Source organism: Zootoca vivipara, chromosome Z, assembly GCF_963506605.1.
Source record: "Zootoca vivipara chromosome Z, rZooViv1.1, whole genome shotgun sequence".
Classification (NCBI taxonomy): Eukaryota; Metazoa; Chordata; class Lepidosauria; order Squamata; family Lacertidae; genus Zootoca; species Zootoca vivipara.
The window spans coordinates 4,371,863-4,390,996 of NC_083294.1; the positions used below are offsets into that span (position 1 = coordinate 4,371,863).

At 42.9% G+C, this 19,134-nt stretch overlaps 1 protein-coding gene across 5 annotated transcripts in view; it reads left to right on the top strand.

Moving 5' to 3' along the window:
- Positions 1-19,134, top strand: part of CDK5RAP2 (CDK5 regulatory subunit associated protein 2) — a 136,192-nt gene that overhangs the window by 98,619 nt on the left and 18,439 nt on the right. For 3 of the 5 annotated variants that reach the window (XM_035113723.2, XM_060270291.1, XM_060270292.1), the window contains 8 exons: positions 3,405-3,530; positions 7,012-7,128; positions 7,822-8,011; positions 10,188-10,309; positions 12,304-12,552; positions 15,820-15,900; positions 17,105-17,346; positions 18,810-18,956. In XM_035113723.2, coding sequence (XP_034969614.2) covers positions 3,405-3,530; positions 7,012-7,128; positions 7,822-8,011; positions 10,188-10,309; positions 12,304-12,552; positions 15,820-15,900; positions 17,105-17,346; positions 18,810-18,956 — 1,274 coding nt within the window. The remainder of the gene's footprint in view (positions 1-3,404; positions 3,531-7,011; positions 7,129-7,821; positions 8,012-10,187; positions 10,310-12,303; positions 12,553-15,819; positions 15,901-17,104; positions 17,347-18,809; positions 18,957-19,134) is intronic. The other 2 variants (XM_060270294.1, XM_060270293.1) reach the window with 2 other exon arrangements.

Below are 19,134 nucleotides of genomic sequence, written 5' to 3' on the forward strand. Positions count from 1 at the left end.
AAATCAAATTATGATACCTTCAGCTCTCCTTTAAGATACCATAACTGACTAGAAAACATCCAAAAAGGTAATAATAGTTTTTCCTGGAACCTGGCAGGTTGGGATAATAAGGTGGATAAGGATTTTATTTGTATGCTGTAGCAATTTGATATAATATGTTTGCAAGAGACTTGGTCTTATGAACCTAACCTGCTCCTGCCCTCAACTTACAGGATTGTAACTCTTCTAGCCAGTCAGCTGTTAATAAATTTAAAAGGGGCTGAGGAGCTTCTTTCTGTTACTCATGGTGTCTGATGTCTTCAAATCCCTTTTTACCACTCCTCTGCTGCCGGCACGAAGCTTCGCTGTGTGAGGGTAGCGGTATACTTGAAAATGGCGCCCGCGACACTCACTCCGCTCGCTCCGGAGCTCTTAAAGTTCTCATGCCCCCAGAAAGCTCAATCTGGGGTTCTTCTGGGGGGCCGTGTTGCTGTCGCTGCTCCCCCCCTTCCTCACAGCGCCAGGAACCTCGGAGCTTGAGGATTCCTCGCCAGTCAGCGCTGGTGGTAGACCGGAAGTCCATTATTTATTATCTGTTAGCCTGGCCTCTTATATATAGACCTAAAAGATCATTTTTGAAATCTTCGTTCACATAAATAAACAAGCAGGTGCAGCCTGGCAGAAATGGCCCAGTTTCATTTGAGTGACAACAATAGCTTCATAACTCAGAGAGTGGCCCTCTGCATTGGCTTCCAAAAAAGAGACGGAAAAGGAGTTTGATAAAATCACTATTAGTTGTTGTGGTGATTCAGAGGTATAATCTGAAATCAAGCTACATTTAAGCTTACTGGTGTCTCTGGTATCTTCTGCATCGAGGATGATGGCTAATATTATGGATGTTTGTTCTGTATTATAAACTTACAAAGCACAACTAGTTTACCCACTACATTTACTATGCATAGAAGGACATCATCTAGATTTTCTGGCCAGGATTCCATCCTCCACCATTGTTATTTTAAATTGAGGCACACAGACCTTTTGGCTCACAGAATCTACTTCATTGTTTTATGAGTACCCCAAGATCAGCTTGGAGCAAAAGATGTAAACATAATTAATTCTAAAGGAATAAGTTTTGAATTTCAGAACTGAATGGTGTTCACGGTCCTTTCTCTTGAAAATCTATTTCTAGATACCCTAGGATTTCTTTATTTCAGTAATATAATTTAAGGTGTGAGCGCACTCATTTTGTTGCCAATATTGTAGGTAGTAGGTAGATCCATTTCACCACAAATCACTCAGAGATCTACCAGTGGATTCAATCTGTCTATCCTTGTTTTAGACTTTTAGTGTTTGTATTTTAAAAATAGATGGACTTTTCTCTAAAATTCAAATTAGGAGCTAGAATACAGACAATTGAAAGGTGATGTTTAAATTACATGGTTTCTACTGCTATAAAGGCGCAGGTACTGTTTCATTGGGATTGAAGTGTGCTGCATAATTAATAGGAAGAGTGAGACTTGACCTGGAACAAGACACCCAGTGCAGGCTGTTCTGCTAGAGACTCAATTGAAAGCAGGTGGTGTTTGCAAAATGCTCTGTTTAAAATAAAACTGAGTTTATTGGAACGGCTGAACTAACAAATAAAATGGAATAGGTGAATTCCTGACTAATGTGGAAGTGTACTGCAGGTGGTGGGAACCTGCAGTCAACCAGCAAAGGTACTTTTTAATTGAAACAGAATACTGTGTAATATGCTTCCTTATTTCCCCCCCCCCCTGTCCTATGTGAATCAAACTCATTTACTAAATAGTTTCATATAGTGTTGTCTGAGTGCATGATGCTCTACATAGTATCATTAGTGAAACTAAGGGGTTCCTGCCCCAGTGAATTTACAAACCACATGTCAACAGTAGATTGAGATCAAAAGTAAAGAAAGAAAGAAGTGAGTGTAGGACAGGGTCACAGAAAGAAGGGGAGGGGAAAGGGGGAAAAGGAAGAGTTTCAGAAGGATGACCAAATGCATTGACATGTAAAGTCAGACTTATTTTCAGGGCTGAAGATGGGGAGTTGAAAAAACGTTTTTCTTAGATTAGTTTGCCTTGTCACCTGAGATTGTCACCTGAGATTCTTCTTACGGTAACCCTGAATTCGAAAGGTAGGCTGGTTGCACAGGAAAGAGAGGGCCGTCCCTATGGTGGCACCCCAACTATTGCACTTTTTCCCTAGCAGAACTCAAATTACAAGAAGGGAAAGGAGGTCTTACCCCTATACTTTTCGTGAAGATCCCCTTAGCTACTGACTGTGTTGAGAAGGTAGTGGGGGACATAATTTGACATAACATGAAATGGGAGTTATAGATTTCATTAAGAGTCCTCCATACCTCCTCCCTAATTATTGAAGTGAGGTGAAGTCTTTCTTGTCTTTCTGAGCTTTCAACAGCAGTCTACTGCTTCTTTCTTATTCTTTCTTCTGTTGTCTTTTAATTCATTTTAGTTGGCATTTTGTATTGCATTTAATTGGTCTGTCAGCTGCCTTGAAAGCTATTCTGATGGGAAAGATGGGAATATAAACGTGCGTACATACACATATACACAAAAGTCTAGGGAGCTGAGGATGGGAAGGCTGATGTTCATGGGCAAGGCTGGAGAAAAAGGGGGAAATAAGAACAGAAAGTTGGGGCACATATATGTGGCAATGGGCAAGTCTGCAAAGTCTGTTGAAAGTCAAAGGTGAGGGTTGATGGAAAGCTGGTGTAAAGATATATGGAGGGTGTCATGTGGTCTCAGTGACGAAAGGGAAAGAGGGGGATGGTTTTGGCAGCAGACCGGTGGGTACAGCTGAGAGGATTCTGTGAGGCAAGAGACTGCCAGAGAGAAGGTGCTTGTGGTTATTGAGGCAGGAGATTACCAGATTTTGTGGGGTGGGTGTTGTGGATGGAGGAAGAGATGTTTGTAATGATATTTAAGGGAGAACTGACAACTTGGCAGTGGACTTCCATTGCCCTCTGTGGGTTGAAGGAAGATAGGAAATCTGGGAGGAGTTGGTGACATTTCTTCAATAGTATTGATATAAATCAGGTCAGGGGAACCTCTGGCCCTCTGGTTGTTGCTGGACTCCAGCTCCTTTCAGCCCTAGCCAGTATAGCCGATGGTCAGAGATGGAAAGCATGGACTCCAATGACATCAGGTGGAGTGGGGGACGCACAGTGATTGTAGCCGGCTTTGCTTTGAGAGTTACTGACTTGTGTATGCCCCACACAGATTATTACTACTACTATTACTATTAAATTTTCTGTACCACCCTTCATCCGATTTGTGTTAGACCTAAATCTGAAAGCCCTCCAGTAACTAGTAAAGAGCCATAATATTTTCAGTCCCCTCCCTGCTCCAGACTTTGATATGGCTACTCTCTTGCCATTTATTTAGAGTTGTTGATGGAGCATCTCCAAGAAATACGAATGTTGAGGCACCAGCTTGAGGAATCCATCAGAACCAACGACCGACTAAGGAAGCAACTTGAGCAACAAGTGTCAGACTCTGCTCAGGAGCAAGGTAGAATATTTGGAGTCAATTTCTGCTTAGGAAGGTTGGAAGGAAGGAGAGCTGTGTAGACCTCCAAAAAAGAAAATAGCCCTTCTTTATATGCAAACAGTGATATCAAAATATGTGTTTCATGAGTACCTGCCCCATATCAGAAGACACAGGAAAGGCACTGAACTTCCTCCTCAGGCTCTGCTTTGAACCCTACTCTTATTAAATCTTGCATTTTTTAAGCATCCTATGGTTGTGTTTTTGTGTTGTTTTTAAATGGTGCTATCTGGAAATGGTGGTTCCTCTCGGGAGTAATTTACACTGATGGAAAAGTATATATATAAATGCCTCTGAGTTTGTTCATGAAGTATTTACAAGCAGCTGGAAAGCCATGCTGTTCTCTTGTGAAATGACCACACCTGAAACTATTCCAGCTCTTGTTTTTATGGCTTCATAAAGATTTGAGGAAAAGACATCTGGTTAATGCAGCAGGCATACAATCTCTTACACCTTTTCATCCATCTTTCTGTTACTTTGGTTAATCAAATTTATCACTGTGTGATGGATTCCTTACCACTGCAGAAAAAGGAGCGTGGCTGTTTTGTATTTGTAAGTGAGAGAATCCTCCCAGCTCCTTCGTATTTTGATGGCAAATCAAGACAAGGCAGCAGGAGAGCTATGTTTAAGCTGAAAAGTAGTGTGGGGAGGGGAATCGAGTTGGAAAACCAATGCTGAGGGAATGGAGCGTGTCTCTCCCCTGGTTTGGTTTATGTATCTTTTCTTCTGTTGGGTCAGCAGCTTTGAGGGAGAGTGGATTTGGATCAGAAAACATGAAGGAAAGGGGCTAACCCTCTGCATTGCAGCCTGGTCCTGATCATTGTTTTTTAGGCAAGGAGATAGGATCGCTGCAGTTTCTGTTCAACCTCTTAAGAAATGGGGGATATCTGATGATTGATCTTCAGCCATCTTGTCAATTTGACCTTGAGGCTGTGGGCTCAGACTATATAGCACATGAAATGTATTATTGTGTTCAATGTGGGCTTGCTTATTGAATTGCTTATGGCTATTCCAGTACACAAGAAGGGAAGGGGGGAGTGCTACTGATCCAATGAAAAGTTGCCCTGTGCTGCCTATTTACTGGATCCAGACAGAGGACATACTTCTGCCAGAGGTAAAACCTCTCTCTGGTGGTGACAGCCAGGGAGACAGGCCATCCTGCTCTTAAGACTGACAGTGTCCAGGGTTGGCGTAAGTTAGGCTAATCAACGATCTGGAGAGACTTCTCTTCCTTGGGCTTTTTCTTGGCAATTTCTTCTTTTCTGTGTCCCTTGCACAGAACTGGTGATCAGTGGCAAAGCTTTGGTGTGGTTGTTGACTGTGGTGGGGCTTCATGGAGTTATCCCATCATAGATTAAATCATTGTAATCCTAACAACCCTGTAAAGTGGGTGAATGTTTTTCCCCATTATGCAGTTGGCTCAGAGAGACTGGCTTTGCTGCAACCACTCAGTTTATGGTGCAGGGGAGATTTGGGCCACGGAAGTTTCTTGATTCATAGCTCAACCCTTTTACCACTAAAGCTACAAATCACACATCTCTTTCTTACAATATAATTTTATACACAACACTGGCTTGTGGGAGAGCTTCCATAGCTGTGACAAATGAATTAACCTTTGAAACAGCAATATTTGAAGGGGTGGGGGGAAGAAAGCAATGAATGTGGGCTTCTTTACCTTGGCTCCTTGTCTGATCCATTATTGCTTTTATCCATCATATCTTCAAACACCTCTGCAACCTTGACAGCTAGAAACTTGCTTGCTTGTTATAAATGAACTCAGCATTTTGGTGCTGCAAGCAGCTACCCATCACTGATGAAAGCTCAGGCCAGATGTGCCTGTGTTTATGCTCACTGTAGCCATCTCAGCTTCATAAACTGCTTGCGTTTCTAGCTTCAGTTTCATATCTGATCCTGGGGACTGGTGATTGTTATAGAGCACTGGCAGCATACAGATTACAAGAGGGAAGGCTGCTGCCCCAAGGAGCTTTCCATCTCGGATTCAGTGCATGAAAATAAAGTGGGGAGAGGGAAGAGGAGGAGGAAGAGGGATGTGGAGGCAGGAATGAACAAGGAAAGAGTCACTGTACTTAGGCTTGGTTTCAGAGTTAGTTGCAATAGGATATGGGAACTAGGAGGCTGAGGCAAAAGATTTCATGGAAAAGGCTTAGGTACCATGGTTTCCTGCTTAAAACCCATGGCTTATTAAAACACAATACAAGGACATTCTCAGTTTAATAAACCATGGTTTTTTAAAGCAAGTTTATTGTGTCTGAACTGGACCACACTCAGCTGAAGAATCATGTCAAGTGTCAGGTAAAGAGGTTTAATTATGGCTTGAGGTGATAGCTAAACTGAGGAGTGTTTTGTTATCAACCAGCTAAACAAAGTAAGAAGCCATTGTTTGCACATACCATGGTGTGATATCCCACTTGACAAGCCATAGCTACAGTCAGTGCTCCACCATCAGAATCTAGTGTTTCATAGAAATGAGAGAATTCATGAAGTTGAGTGGGCAGAAATTGGAAGTGGGCAGGTGATTCTAACCATGGCTTCCAGTTATATATTTGGGATCTAAAGCCATGGTCTGGTTTCTAAGCTATGGCTAGCACAAACCCTGGTTTGACCTGTTGTCTGTATGGAGCAAATGAATTTCTAAAACTGAGAAGAAGAAAAGTTCAAAATTATTTAAAGGTAATTAATATACTTCTTGATTTCAGTGGAGTATACCTTCAGGTGTCTAGGATTCATTTTGTGGGGTGGGGATAGGGGAGAACTCTGTGGCTCTGCTTCCAAGCCCTGGAATAACTAAAATAAAGGTGAAGTAATGGAGACTTATATTACTGCCACATAGTCTTTGTTTCACAAGTGGCTCCAAGCATGTTGAGGTCAGCCTTCTTAATGGGGGGGGGGGGAAGTTCTCTTAACCTCTAGCAGAAGGGCCCCTCCTCTTGTAAAGTCTACCTGCACAGCTGCTCTTTCAGCAGATGAAATTGCAGTTCAACCAATAGATCAACTGGAACTTGTCAGACGCAAAACTAGCATCCTCCTTTTATTCTTCTTACTTTCCTTTCTTTCCTTTTTGTAAATGCAGTAATTTACCAGAGTGTTGAAAATGACTGCAAATTCGTCTTCTTGCAATCTCTAGCTGGAGGCCCAAGATAAGTGTGGCAATGTCTGCACCCAACATCATTATCTGCCAGGGATAATTTGCAATTTTACTGATATTAGCCCAGCATCGGTAGTGGTGTTGGAATGGCTTGATCAGAGTCCACCTGAATTACCTTTTACTCTGATGATAACCTTCAGAATATACAGGGGATAAATAGCTTTCATAGTGTGTGTATTGCCCCCTCCCTGCATTGTTTAAATTGTTCTTGTCTGGAAAAGTTTAATCTTTACTGACCTAGAGATGACTCATAAATCGTTTTTATGTATATATTTATAGGTTCTGCAAACATTTGTATTCGTGGCTCGGAGCAACATAATTCCCTGACTTCTGAAATTCATTTCCTGAGGAAGCAAAATCAGGCTTTGAATATGATGCTGGCAAAAGGATCTCGAGGTATGATAAGAAACTCGATGTTAAAGAGAGAGCACAACAATTTGGAGTTATTTGTTTGAAAATGGTAGGACAATATTGTTGTGCCTTTTCAACATCACACTCGAGAAGAGAATGTTTGTAGGTGCCAGTTTGCCTGTTACAATATCTGCTGTACTCAACAGATTTCTGAAAATGTTGCTTTGAAAAGAAGATCGCTAGTCCTCATTGTCTTATTTATTCATTGCAACATTTATATCTACAATAGAACTCCTCTACCCCACAAAAGTGTTTCACAATCTGAATGAAATCATAATCAATAAAATGGCAAATGAAACCTTTTGTAGAGAGACAAAATGGTAGCAGCTTGTAAGTGGAGCATTGTGGAGGATGCTTAGCAACTGCAAGGAGATCTCTTTCCAGCAGCTGATGGATATCACCTTTCCTCTTATCATAAAATACCTCTTATAGAACTCAGGTATTGTAAGGGTTAATTTTTTATTTCTTTGAAATGCATTTTCTATTCCAGAGCCGCAGGAGAGAAAACTGGGATGCTAGAATTGTAAATGTCACATGAGTATCTCATTTCACTTATTGCTTCTCTAAGCTGTGGGTGTCTTTAATGTTGAAATAAATATATAAATCATTAATTTTCCCTAGCAGTTTTGCTCAGATTATGCTTAAATTGCCAACAAACTGAGCTTTGTTTCCTCCCAGAGAAACAAAAGGAAAATGAAAAGTTGAGAGAATCCCTGTCGAAGAAGCTCCTTGCTGCCGAGCGCCTTCACAAGGACTACGAGCACCTCAAGAAGGAGAAGGAGAAACTGCAGAAGCAGCTTGGGAAGCAAGAGGAAGAAAATGGGCATCTGACTCATGATATTTACAGTGTTAGAAACGAACTAAACAGGTAGTAATCCTGTCATTTCTCTCCCAAAACATATTTCCTAATGATGTAGTCATGCTGCAGTTTGCATAGCAGGCAGTAGGTGAAGCTATGAATTTCATGGTGGTGACAAACTGGGCTCTTGGAGCTGCTGGTCATCACAGTTGGGTTAGGAGGAAGGGCTAGGAGGAAGAAATCAGAGTTGGGAGTGAGCAAGTGACCCAGACCTGTGAGCAAAGGTTTGGCGAGGTTTGAGGGGAGGAGTGGTTTGGACAAGGCTTAGAGGGTAGGTAAGGGGAAGGGCTTGCCAGGTAGGTGAGGCTGGTGAGCAAAACAAGCAGAGTCAAACCCCTAGTAAGGCTGTATGAAGGTAAAGCAGAGTTCTATGCCCCAGGATTGAGGAGGTAGATATTGAGGAGGAGATATTAGAACTCTGGGCAAGATGTGGCTGGGTGGCATGTACTTCAGTACCAAGATTACAAGTATCTTTGGGTGGCTTTGCCTTTGCAGGCAAGGAACCACAGAATTGTAGTGTTGGAAGGGACTCAAAGGCTCATCCAGCCTAACCTCCTAAAGTGTAGGAATTTCCTTAGCCTCAACCCCTGTCCTGCCTTCTAGCTTTTGCTTTCCCCTCCCACAAACATCATCCTCCATGACCACCCATTTCCCCCTCCCTAAATTCATCATGAATCTAAGACAACTGTTCTCCCCTGAAACCAGCCTTGACCAGTTTGGAGACTGAAAATCCCACTCAAGAGAGGGGGCAGGTAGAGAAGGGCTGGGCCACTCCAACCATCCTCCTCCTTCTCAGGCAGGACTAACTCCTCTACCAATCAATCTCAGGCAAGACCACAGAGGGAGCAAAACATCTCTCTCCATGACACACCCCTCCTAGCCAGCCAACCCAGTAGAGAATCCCTGTGTATTAATATTACCATTTTAATAGCACTGGAAGTGGCTAGTAGGGTCATTGGGGGGGAGGGGGTGCTTCTGTTCCTTTCCTCCGCTGATGGAGCGGAAACATCACCTATCCCCCCTCTGAGTGGGCTAGACACTTTCCCCCATTGACTGGCAACTGCCCCAAGCATCCCCACCTCTGCCAGAAGTGACCATCCTGCCCCCAGCCGCTCCACCCCCCCCCAAGAATCTGGAGCCCCTCACCCAGCAGCGGGTGTGTGTGTGTGTGTGTGTCTTCTCACCTGAAGACCAGACACCACAGATGGCAAAGAGGTGCTTCCTGAGCATCATGGCCCCGTGTGGGTGGATGCCCAACACCCTCATGCCCAGGAAGGGTTTCACATCATCCGAGCTGCTGACTGAGTAGAGCCGAGAAGGATTCACTGTGGAGTTGTTCTGTATAGTATACTACGGGTAGCCAACATGATTCCCCACCCCCAGACATGTGACCGCAGCTCTTGCTGATAGGAGTGTAATCCAACAACATCTGGAGGGCACCATATTGGCTACCCCATGATATGCAAAGGTCATGTATTTGCTTTGTTTATGTAAAATCAGCTTCAGGAGCAGATGATGGGAGAAGAGAGAATGTATTTAAAACCTTCTCACTACCTCCTGGGAAGGGCCATGGCTCAATTGCAGAACATCCGCTTTTCATAGAAAAGGTCCCAGGTTCATTCCCCAGTGTCTCCAGATTGAGTTTAGAGAGAACCACCTTTGAAACCCTGGAGAGCCACTGTCATTCAGCATAGCCAAACCTGAGCTAGATGGGCCACTAGTGTGAATAGAAAGCAGCTTCCTATGTTTTTCTGTACTGCTTTGTGCTTCAAAATGCCTCCCCCCAGCCACTTTTCCAGATGTATGTTTACCCTTGCAAGTGCATCTGGAAGCCTGCAAGAGAGGGAGGGTTAGCATCTTTGAGGGGGATTTTGAGCAGGTGGGAAAGACTTTAATTCCTCCCCCAGTGCTCCATTCTAAATTGCTGCCTGTCTGAAACTGCTTTCCCATACACAGTGAGCATTGGATTTTAAAAACAAAACACTTGCAGGTAGCCTCTAGTGTGGCCATCAGGATGTGCAGGCTGTCAATGACCTGGTCTGTTCTAGTCCTATGATTCTAAATTTTCTTTCCTGGGGCATCATTGGTTTTTCATGATAACAAAAATTGTGTTAGCACAGCCTGGCCACAATTTATAGTGCCAATGTTTAAACTCATACTGACCAGTTCAATTGGAATGTCACAGGCTGCAAATTGAGCTGAACGCCAAACAGCATCAGCTGTCAGAGAATGACAAATTACTACACTCACTACAACTGGAGCTGAAGGTATATGAAAAGTTAGATGAAGCAATCAGAAGTCAAAAAGGTATGAAACAATATGATCTTGGTGGTAGGTCCCACTATATGCTCCCTCAGAAATTCACACAAGGCTTTTGCTTTTCCTGCTCAGTTCCTACATTTCAATTGCTGCCAAGATTGCACACCTATCATCCTCTGCATTCTGAACAGAGGAGAGATGCTAGGTACTTCTCTCTTTGAGCAAGTGCTTTGGTGGCTGATGTTGGTGCTTTATTCCTCTTTGATAGAGCTGCTGATGAGGCAGGAGAGGCATGCCCACACGTTTTGTGGTCATGTCTCTTTTATGTGCATTTTGTGTTATACTGTGCCTATGCAACAGCTATTTTGTGGCTTGGTGATCCCTGGGATGCAGGATGCAAACTTTTACTAAATGCTCGCAGAGAAACGTGTAAGCACTAATTGATCCAGATGTACCCACCTGGATATCACTCATCACTAAGATTAACTAGAAAATGGCTTCTCCCAAGGAAACCAGTCGTGCCATTTTGCTCATCCTTATGTTTGCTGCATCCTCTTCCTCTGTTCCTACAGCATTCTCTGTTAATATTCAAGTTTGGGAATTCCTGTACACAGGGAAACCAATGGTTCCAGCTACCTGTCACCCATAGTTTCATTAGAAAGCAAGGTTATTTTTACATATGGACCACTTGCTACTCCCTGGTACTTCCCATCATGCACCCGTAATGGGGAAATAAAGGTACCATGTATGGGGACTGTATGTGAAACCTCATGCCAGTGCACCGCAGATCCAGGGGTGCAGCAAATGCAGATTTAACCTCTCTGAAGGGCGTGTGTTTCTGATCTGCGCCAGAGAAGCCATTTTCAAGAAAATTCATTTTCTTGGAGAAGCTTTTAAATCACCTTTTGTCTGGGCCAAATGCATGCTGGATCCTCTTTCTTTTAGGCTGCAGAAGACCTAACATCTGTCAGTAAAATGTGTGGACTAGTTACATTAGTGAACTTATTTACATGGCTGTGATCCCAATGCTTGTAAATAATCATTTAGCAATTGCATGGCATGCCACTGGAAGAAAGAGAGAAGGAAAAGAGAGAGAGTGATAATTTGGGAGGATAACATAAATTCTAGAATTTCTCATCCTAGAGTTGATCCTTCAAGTTTACTATCAGAAAACAGCTAATTGGGTTCAAGTAGCCCCAATTATTAGCAACAAACAGGAAAGGCAATGAGCTTTTAATTGTCTCTGCGTAGGTGATTTTAAAATACTGCCATTTGGCCTGTGTTATGCCCCTAGCGTATTTCACAAAAATGCCCAGATGATTAAGAGAAACTTGGCCTCTTCATTTTTACAGTAGTGTGACTCTATTAGAAGACAAGATTGGACACAGTTGAGCAGGGAACAGAGCCTGCATTTCCCACATCTAAGCCCAAGGCTGCTTTCATACCTCCACTGATGAACTTAGAGCTGAGGCAGAGGGCTAAACAGGGAGCTGTTATTATTTTAGCTGCAAGGGAGAAAGGTGTTCCTGGAAAATAATGCTTAGCATTCCAACCACAGAAATGGCCCATCTTTTTATGAAACCATAAACCTTTGCCTTTTTGGCAGATTAAGAATACCTGGGATTCTCAGTTTCCATGATTAAATGTTGTCCAGGCTTTTGATGAAACTGCCTTCATTTTCAGTATCTACTCTTCCTTCTTTCCGTTTTTTTCTTTTTCATGCCATGCTTCCAAATGGCCTTCAGGATATATATCCCCCCAGTCTGTTAATATACATAATTTTACCTTGGGTATGCAACATTAGCTTTTACGGACAAAGTTATTTATTTGGCTCTTATTAAATCTTTGGAGGATAGAAGTAATTAAGGTTGGAGAGGGGTGTGTATGTGTGTGTGCAACCCTCTTCCCTTTTAAATTATTATCATCTACTGTTTGTAGTAGTTAGTTCTTAATATCTGGCTCAAATGCACTCATCCAGCATGTTAATAATGACTCTTTTAATTGTTTGCAATGGTAATTAAAAACAAACCCCAACTCCTAAGATCTCGCCCGTGACGGATCGGATGAATGCTGGAAAGATCAAATCAATCCACTTGACTTGCATGAACTATTGACTGAAATACAGAACTTCAGAATGCAGCTTGAAAGGAGCATCAAGGCAAACAAGATGTTGCATGAAAAATTGGAAGAGCAGCTTTCCAGAGGAAAGAGAGAGGGAGATAGCTTGGGGTCAACTGTAAATATCGGCTGCCTTTTAAAGCAAGAATTGCAGCATTTCACTGGGATAAATGGTATGGTATATGGTGCACAATCAGGTTTTGTGTGTTGGTTTGATGGGGTTTTCCTCCAATCCATTTTGTTGGAAATATATGCTGAACTGAGCGCATTTGTGTGCTGTGTTGTTTGCTTCTATCCCCTCTTCCCAACAAATCTAACCTAGAGGCAGCTTGAGATTTCAAATGGAGGGAGGTCAAAATACAAGCTCCCCTAATTCAAAAGAGTGTCCCCATTGAGTCTGATACAGCTGCCCCTTTTAAACCTATTCAAAATGGAGATGGTACCCTGCTGCTACCTAATCTTTGCCAACACTTACCCCATCCAGAGAATGTTTCCTGGTGCTAGTTCCAGCTAAAGAGAGGCTTTTCAGGGCAGTGTGTGTGTGTGTGTGTGTGTGTGTGTGTGAGAGAGAGAGAGAGAGAGAGAGAGAGAGAGAGAGAGAGAGAGAGAGAAGAAGAAGAGTTTGGATTTGATATCCCGCTTTATCACTACCCGAAGGAGTCTCAAAGCGGCTAACATTCTCCTTTCCCTTCCTCTCCCACAACAAACACTCTGTGAGGTGAGTGGGGCTGAGAGACTTCAAAGAAGTGTGACTAGCCCAAGGTCACCCAGCAGCTGCATGTGGAGGAGCAGAGACGCGAACCACCTCTCCTCTGCCTCCCCCCCCCCCATTTTTGTGCATTATCAAAAGTGTGATTGAAAAGGTCAGGATTCTGGGGGTGCTTGCCAAGAATGCCGCTAGAGCCCAAATGGTTTTGTGGGGTGCAGGAATTTTGCAAGGCCTCACCAATCTTTGCAGGGGTGAGGGCAGACATCACTAGTCTAAACCTGGCAATTCAGCATTTTGTGAACTCTTTACCTCAGGAACTTCCAGCTGTTGGAAGCGGCATGCTTCTGAATGACAGTTGCTGTGAATACCAGTGCTGGGGAGAGGGCCTTTTCGGTAGTGGCTCCCGCCCTGTGGAACGCCCTCCCATCGGAGGTCAAGGAGATAAACAACTACCTGACATTTAGAAAACACCTAAAGGCAGCCCTGTTTAGGGAAGTTTTTAATCTGTGATATTTTAATGTATTTTGGTATTTGCTGGAAGCCGCCCAGAGTGGTGGGGGAAACCCAGCCAGATGGGCGGGGTATAAATAAATAGATAATAATGCCTGTGGGCTTCCGATGGGCATCAGGTTGACCACTGTGAGAGCAGGATGCTGGACTCAATTGGTCTTTGGCCTGATCCAGGAATGCTCTACATATACCCTGTTTCTCATATTTTAAGACATACCCATAAAATAAGCCATAGCAGGATTTTTAAGCATTCAAGGAATATAAGCCATACCCCGAAAATAAGACATAGTGATAGGCGCAGCAGCAATGCCGGCCGCGGCAGGAGGAGGAAGAAAAAAAATAAGACACCCCCTGAAAATAAGCCATAGTGTGTTTTTTTGAGGAAAAAATAAATATAAGACATGTCTTATAATATGAGAAACACGGTATTCTTACATAACCATTCATATGTTTTGCTTTGGAGGTGGGGGACCAGTTTGCCAACAATAACTGTTACCGCAGAACTGTTGAATTCAGTTTTCAAACAGTTTTGCTTACCTGAATGGCTTGTTACTTGCACAAGCATTTGCTTCAGGGGGCCATGCATTACTCAGGAACAATCAATATGTGCTTTGGATGGTCTGTGAACAAATCAGCAGAATAAATTTTATGCCCTAGAGGAATATTTTCCCACTATTTGCATTGAGATTCAGTGAAGGACTCTAGCAGTTTGAAACTTAAGGGGAGACAGAAGTACCCACCATGGAAATCTGCATATTAAAAGGAACATCCAGAGCATTGCAATGCCATAGAACATAATGAATGCCCCATAGCTCAGAACACTACAGAACAAATATTGCAGCTCCATTGACTGGCTTAGTCTTGTACTTTTGACCTTGCTGAGTAGAGCTCAGACAAATGTAGACAAATCACACTGTGCTGACATATGCAGAAGTGGGCTTGTGTGTTTCAGAGGCGTGAAGTTACAAGTTTACAGCAAATTTAAATTTTATGGTGCAAATTGGGTTACCTTTGTAGGAAATAAATTTGAGATGCCCAGCTTTGACTTTTAGTGTGTCTGTGTGAATCTTAGGGGTTGCACCCAGTGTTAGCGCTACTCAGAATCAGGGTGGATTTGATTTAAATCATAATTTAAATCACTAGTCAGTACGACTTGATTTAAATCTCTTTTTTTTATTTTACAGAAAGACATTCTTGGTGGTATAATCTTAATATTTACAACCAGGTGAAGGTTTTTATTTTGGAATAATATTTACAACCAGGTGAAGGTTTTTATTTTGGAATAATAAATTTTCAGAGTAGTTTTTACAGTTATATCAAAAATTACTGATTTAGTTATACTATTAGAATACATAGACAGATAATTATGAAATTATTTTGAGGTTTAATGAGTTAACTGTTTATATTTGGACAACTTTTCTGCTGTACTTTATTGGAAGGAGAAAAATAATAATTTCCTTGATAACAATTGAAACAATTTATTTAACTAAAACAATAACATTATAGCATACAGGTGAAACTCGGAAAATTAGAATATCATCGAAAAGTGCATTTATTTCAGTAATGCAAACTAATATACAGTGGTGCCACGACTTACAAATTTAATCCATTCCAAAGACACCTTCATAAGTTGAAAAATTCGTGAGTCGAAAAACGCCATTGGAAACGCGATTTCCCATAGGAATGCATTGGAAACGGAAAAATTCGCAAGTCGAAGCAACCCCATCTAAAAATCCGTAAGTCGAAAATTCCCTATCTAAAACCGCCACAGTTGGGTTTTTTTTTGGGATGTTGAGACATTCGTAAGCGCGCGGCCATTACCCCCATTTGTAAGTCGAAAATTCAGTTGTTGAGTCGTAAGTCAAGGTACCACTGTATGAGATAGATGCATGACATGCAAAGCAAGATATATCAAGCCTTTATTGGTGTAATTTGTATTATTTGTCATTAGGTGGGTCAGTTATAAATTGAATGTAATTAATGAAATGTAATAGCAATGTTTATTTTTGTATTATTGCAACTATTTGTTTTATTACTGTGGAATTTCCAAAAGAAAGCATTTGTAAAAATTAAAAGAAAAATAAAAAATAATAAGTTGCATTACTGAAATAAATGCACTTTTCATTGATATTCTAATTTTCCAAGTTTCACCTGTATGTATCCATGTTGCACACTGTTCTGGCTAACCTCTTAATGACCCTCTGCTCCTCTTGATTCCCAGATCTTAAATTTTCTGCTGTGGACAGCAATGTCATTGAATTGCAACGGATGTATGGAACCTGCATAGCGCCACGGAATGCAGGTATTGTAAGACTCTGAAAGTATCTTTAATATACCTTCCAGAGTGAAGATTGTGTCTTTCTGGGATTTCATGATAATGCAAACAGAATTTAATAAGAGCCCTGTGGGGTCAGAGTTCAGCATTATGTTTCCCACAGCAGCCAACCATTTGTCTCCAAGAAGCCCATAATTAGGGCATAAAGGAAATCATTCTTTCCCAATGTTGCTCTCTGCTAAATCTGAAAGCTCCATGTTGGTCATCATAACTAGGAGCTATCAACAGTCTTAACCAGGGATCCCCAAACTACGGCCCACGAGGCTCTTTTATGCGGCCCCTGGCGAGCCCCACCGCCCGCTCTTGCCGGCGCGGCTTCCCACTTCCGACCTGGAAAAGCGACGAAAATAGCTTGTGTGCACGCGCAAGCATCATTTCCGGTGTACTTCCGGGTCAGAGGAGGCTTCTGCACATGCGCACAAGCTATTTCTGGTGCCTTCCAAGTTGGGAGTGTGCCAGAAATAGTGTTTGCGCATGTGTACGGGTGCGCGTTCCACCGCCCTCCAGCCCGCCATGCGATTGGCGCGGCAGGCATCCAGCCCGAAGCCAGGTAAGTTTGGGGACCCCTGGTCTTAACCTCCATTAACATGTCTAGTTGTGTTTTTATAGCTTCTCCCCACTCAAATAGAATTTGGAGTGTTTTGGTGTAAAATAATATTAAACAATATGGCATTCAGTGCATTGTTACTGTATTATTTCTATGCCCAGGGACTGAATTCTCTTCTGGGTAACATTCCAGGTTGGGTGTGTGTGTGCACATGCCAGTGAGGGGCAGGGCCAGAGGCAAACGTTGATGGAGCAATTAATGTAAATTTTACCGTAGTACAATACACTGGTTTCTACACACACTCAAACTACCCCTCCCTGCCCTCCACTCAAGCAAGCAGGAGTCATTATCAGAGTTCAACAACATACTCCAGCCAGTTAAAAAGGATGCAAAGCAGGGCTGGTGAGGGGTGTGGTGTGGAGAGTGTTTTGAGAGCCAGATGGAGAGGCCTGGAGGGTGCTTTTGGCCCCTGGGCCTGAGATTCCCCACTTCTGAATTAAAGTGATTTGTAGAAAGAGGGAAAGCAAAGGCAATAAAGAGTGCAAGAAGGGGCTGAGTTCCATATGCAGATGTTGCTTAGATATGCTGAGTGTGATCTGGTTGCTCTGCTTCTGTGCTCCTCAGATACAGAGCTGGCTGTGGATAATTCAGACAGTTCCTCCCGATACAACTCACCAGCAAACCATTCCAGTGACTCTTGCCTCATTCCCAGCCATTGTGTGTGGGCAGACAAAAATGGCCGGCACATCCTTGGCTTGATCGAAGATTATAACTCTTTACGGAAGCAAATCTTGGAAGGGCGGAAAAGGTTGTCTGAGCTGGAACTTCTTCTGAAAGAAGCAGGACTGCAGGAACTGGGAGTGACGGTAAACACCATGACTGAGAGCATGATTGTCAGAACTGGGTGCATGATCATTAAGGACACATCTACAGCATACATTTAAAGAGCATTGCTTCCTTCACTTAATCTGGGAACTGCAGTTTATTAAGGGTGTTAGGAGTTGTAGCTCTGCAGGGGAGGGTAAGAAGAAGAGTTTGGATTTGATATTCCGTTTTATCACTACCCTAAGGAGTCTCAAAGTGGCTAACAATCTCCTTTCTCTTCCTCTCCCACAACAAACACTCTGTGAGGTGAGTGGGGCTGAGAGACTTCAAAGAAGTGTGACTAGCCCAAGGTCACCCAGCAGCTGCATGTGGAGGAGCGGAGACGCAAACCCGGTTCCCCAGATTACGAGTCTACCGCTCTTAACCACTACACCACACTGGCTCCCATTCCCAGACTCCCATTAACAGGCGCCCATCCGCCATCTCCCATTAAAAGACTCCCATCCCCCGGCTCCTATTCCCAGAGTCTCCCATTCCTGTCTCCCGATAAGAAAAAGGAAGAGTTTGGATTTGATATCCCGCTTTATCACTACCCGAAGGAGTCTCAAAGCGGCTAACATTCTCCTTTCCCTTCCTCCCCCACAACAAACACTCTGTGAGGTGAGTGGGGCTGAGAGACTTCAAAGAAGTGTGACTAGCCCAAGTTCACCCAGCAGCTGCATGTGGAGGAGCGGAGATGCGAACCCGGTTCCCCAGATTATGAGTCTACCGCTCTTAACCACCACACCACACTGGCTTACAGTTACAGTTCCCAGGATTCTTTTGGGGTGTGTGTGCCATGTGCTTTTAATGTATGGTGTAGATGTGCTGTATGTTTGCAGTTTCACAATATATGGGTCTTGCAAGGAACCGGAGGCTTCTGGTTACTCTTAAGAGCAAGTTCCCTGCCCCTTCAACTGGTCCCACTCAGTGTTTTCTCCCTTTGCTTCCTTTTCAATTCTTCATTTTGGCAGCTCCTTCATTTTGTTCTCTCATCAGTCTTGCAAAAGAAAAACATTTCTGCATTGGCCCCTGATAGTTAGCTTACCATTAAGTAGAACAGTTTAAAGGGTCTGCTAACGGAGAAACATCTATATTGCCTAAATTAATGTCAGGAGTCATTTGACTTTCAAATAGCTTGCCATGAAATGCAAATAGGGAAAGGAAAAAGTATTTTCCAAGTGGCACAGCAAACGTAGTAAATGTAGCCTGTTATTAATGACTGTTATTGATTATGCTAAGTCCTCGTTCCCTCCATCCCCACCTTCTTTTTTTGAAGAATACATAATTCAGCTGCCTTTTTCACCTAATAAATTAGTTTGCCTGGCACACAATATACTTGTTCATCAGCCTGAATCTAGAATTCATAGTAAATTGGATTTATTCCATTAATTAAAGCTTACGTTTTCATAATCTTTTAAGGCTAAAATGTAACGCTCTTTCTTTTTCTAATTCTGCAATGTAGGCTCCACAGCTGGCATCCCTGAGCAGGCTTTCTGCAACCATTTGTGCGATCCAGCATAACCTAGAAGAAGCTGCCCGTTTGTTGAAGCTCCTTTGGAGAGTCTCCCTCCCAATGAAAGTTGTCCACAATGTTGGTTACGCGTTTCAGGTGTGTGTGCTGGTGTTTCGATCTTAAAGTTGGGAGTGCACCAAATGGGAGTGCTTTCTCTTGGCCACTGTCAGGAAGGGAGTTTCCCAAATAACCTTTAGTCTCAAGAAGGTTCTTTGGGTGGGAGGGGATAAAAATTGGCTCAGCCTCTTGCCAACTGGCTAGAAAAATTCTGTTC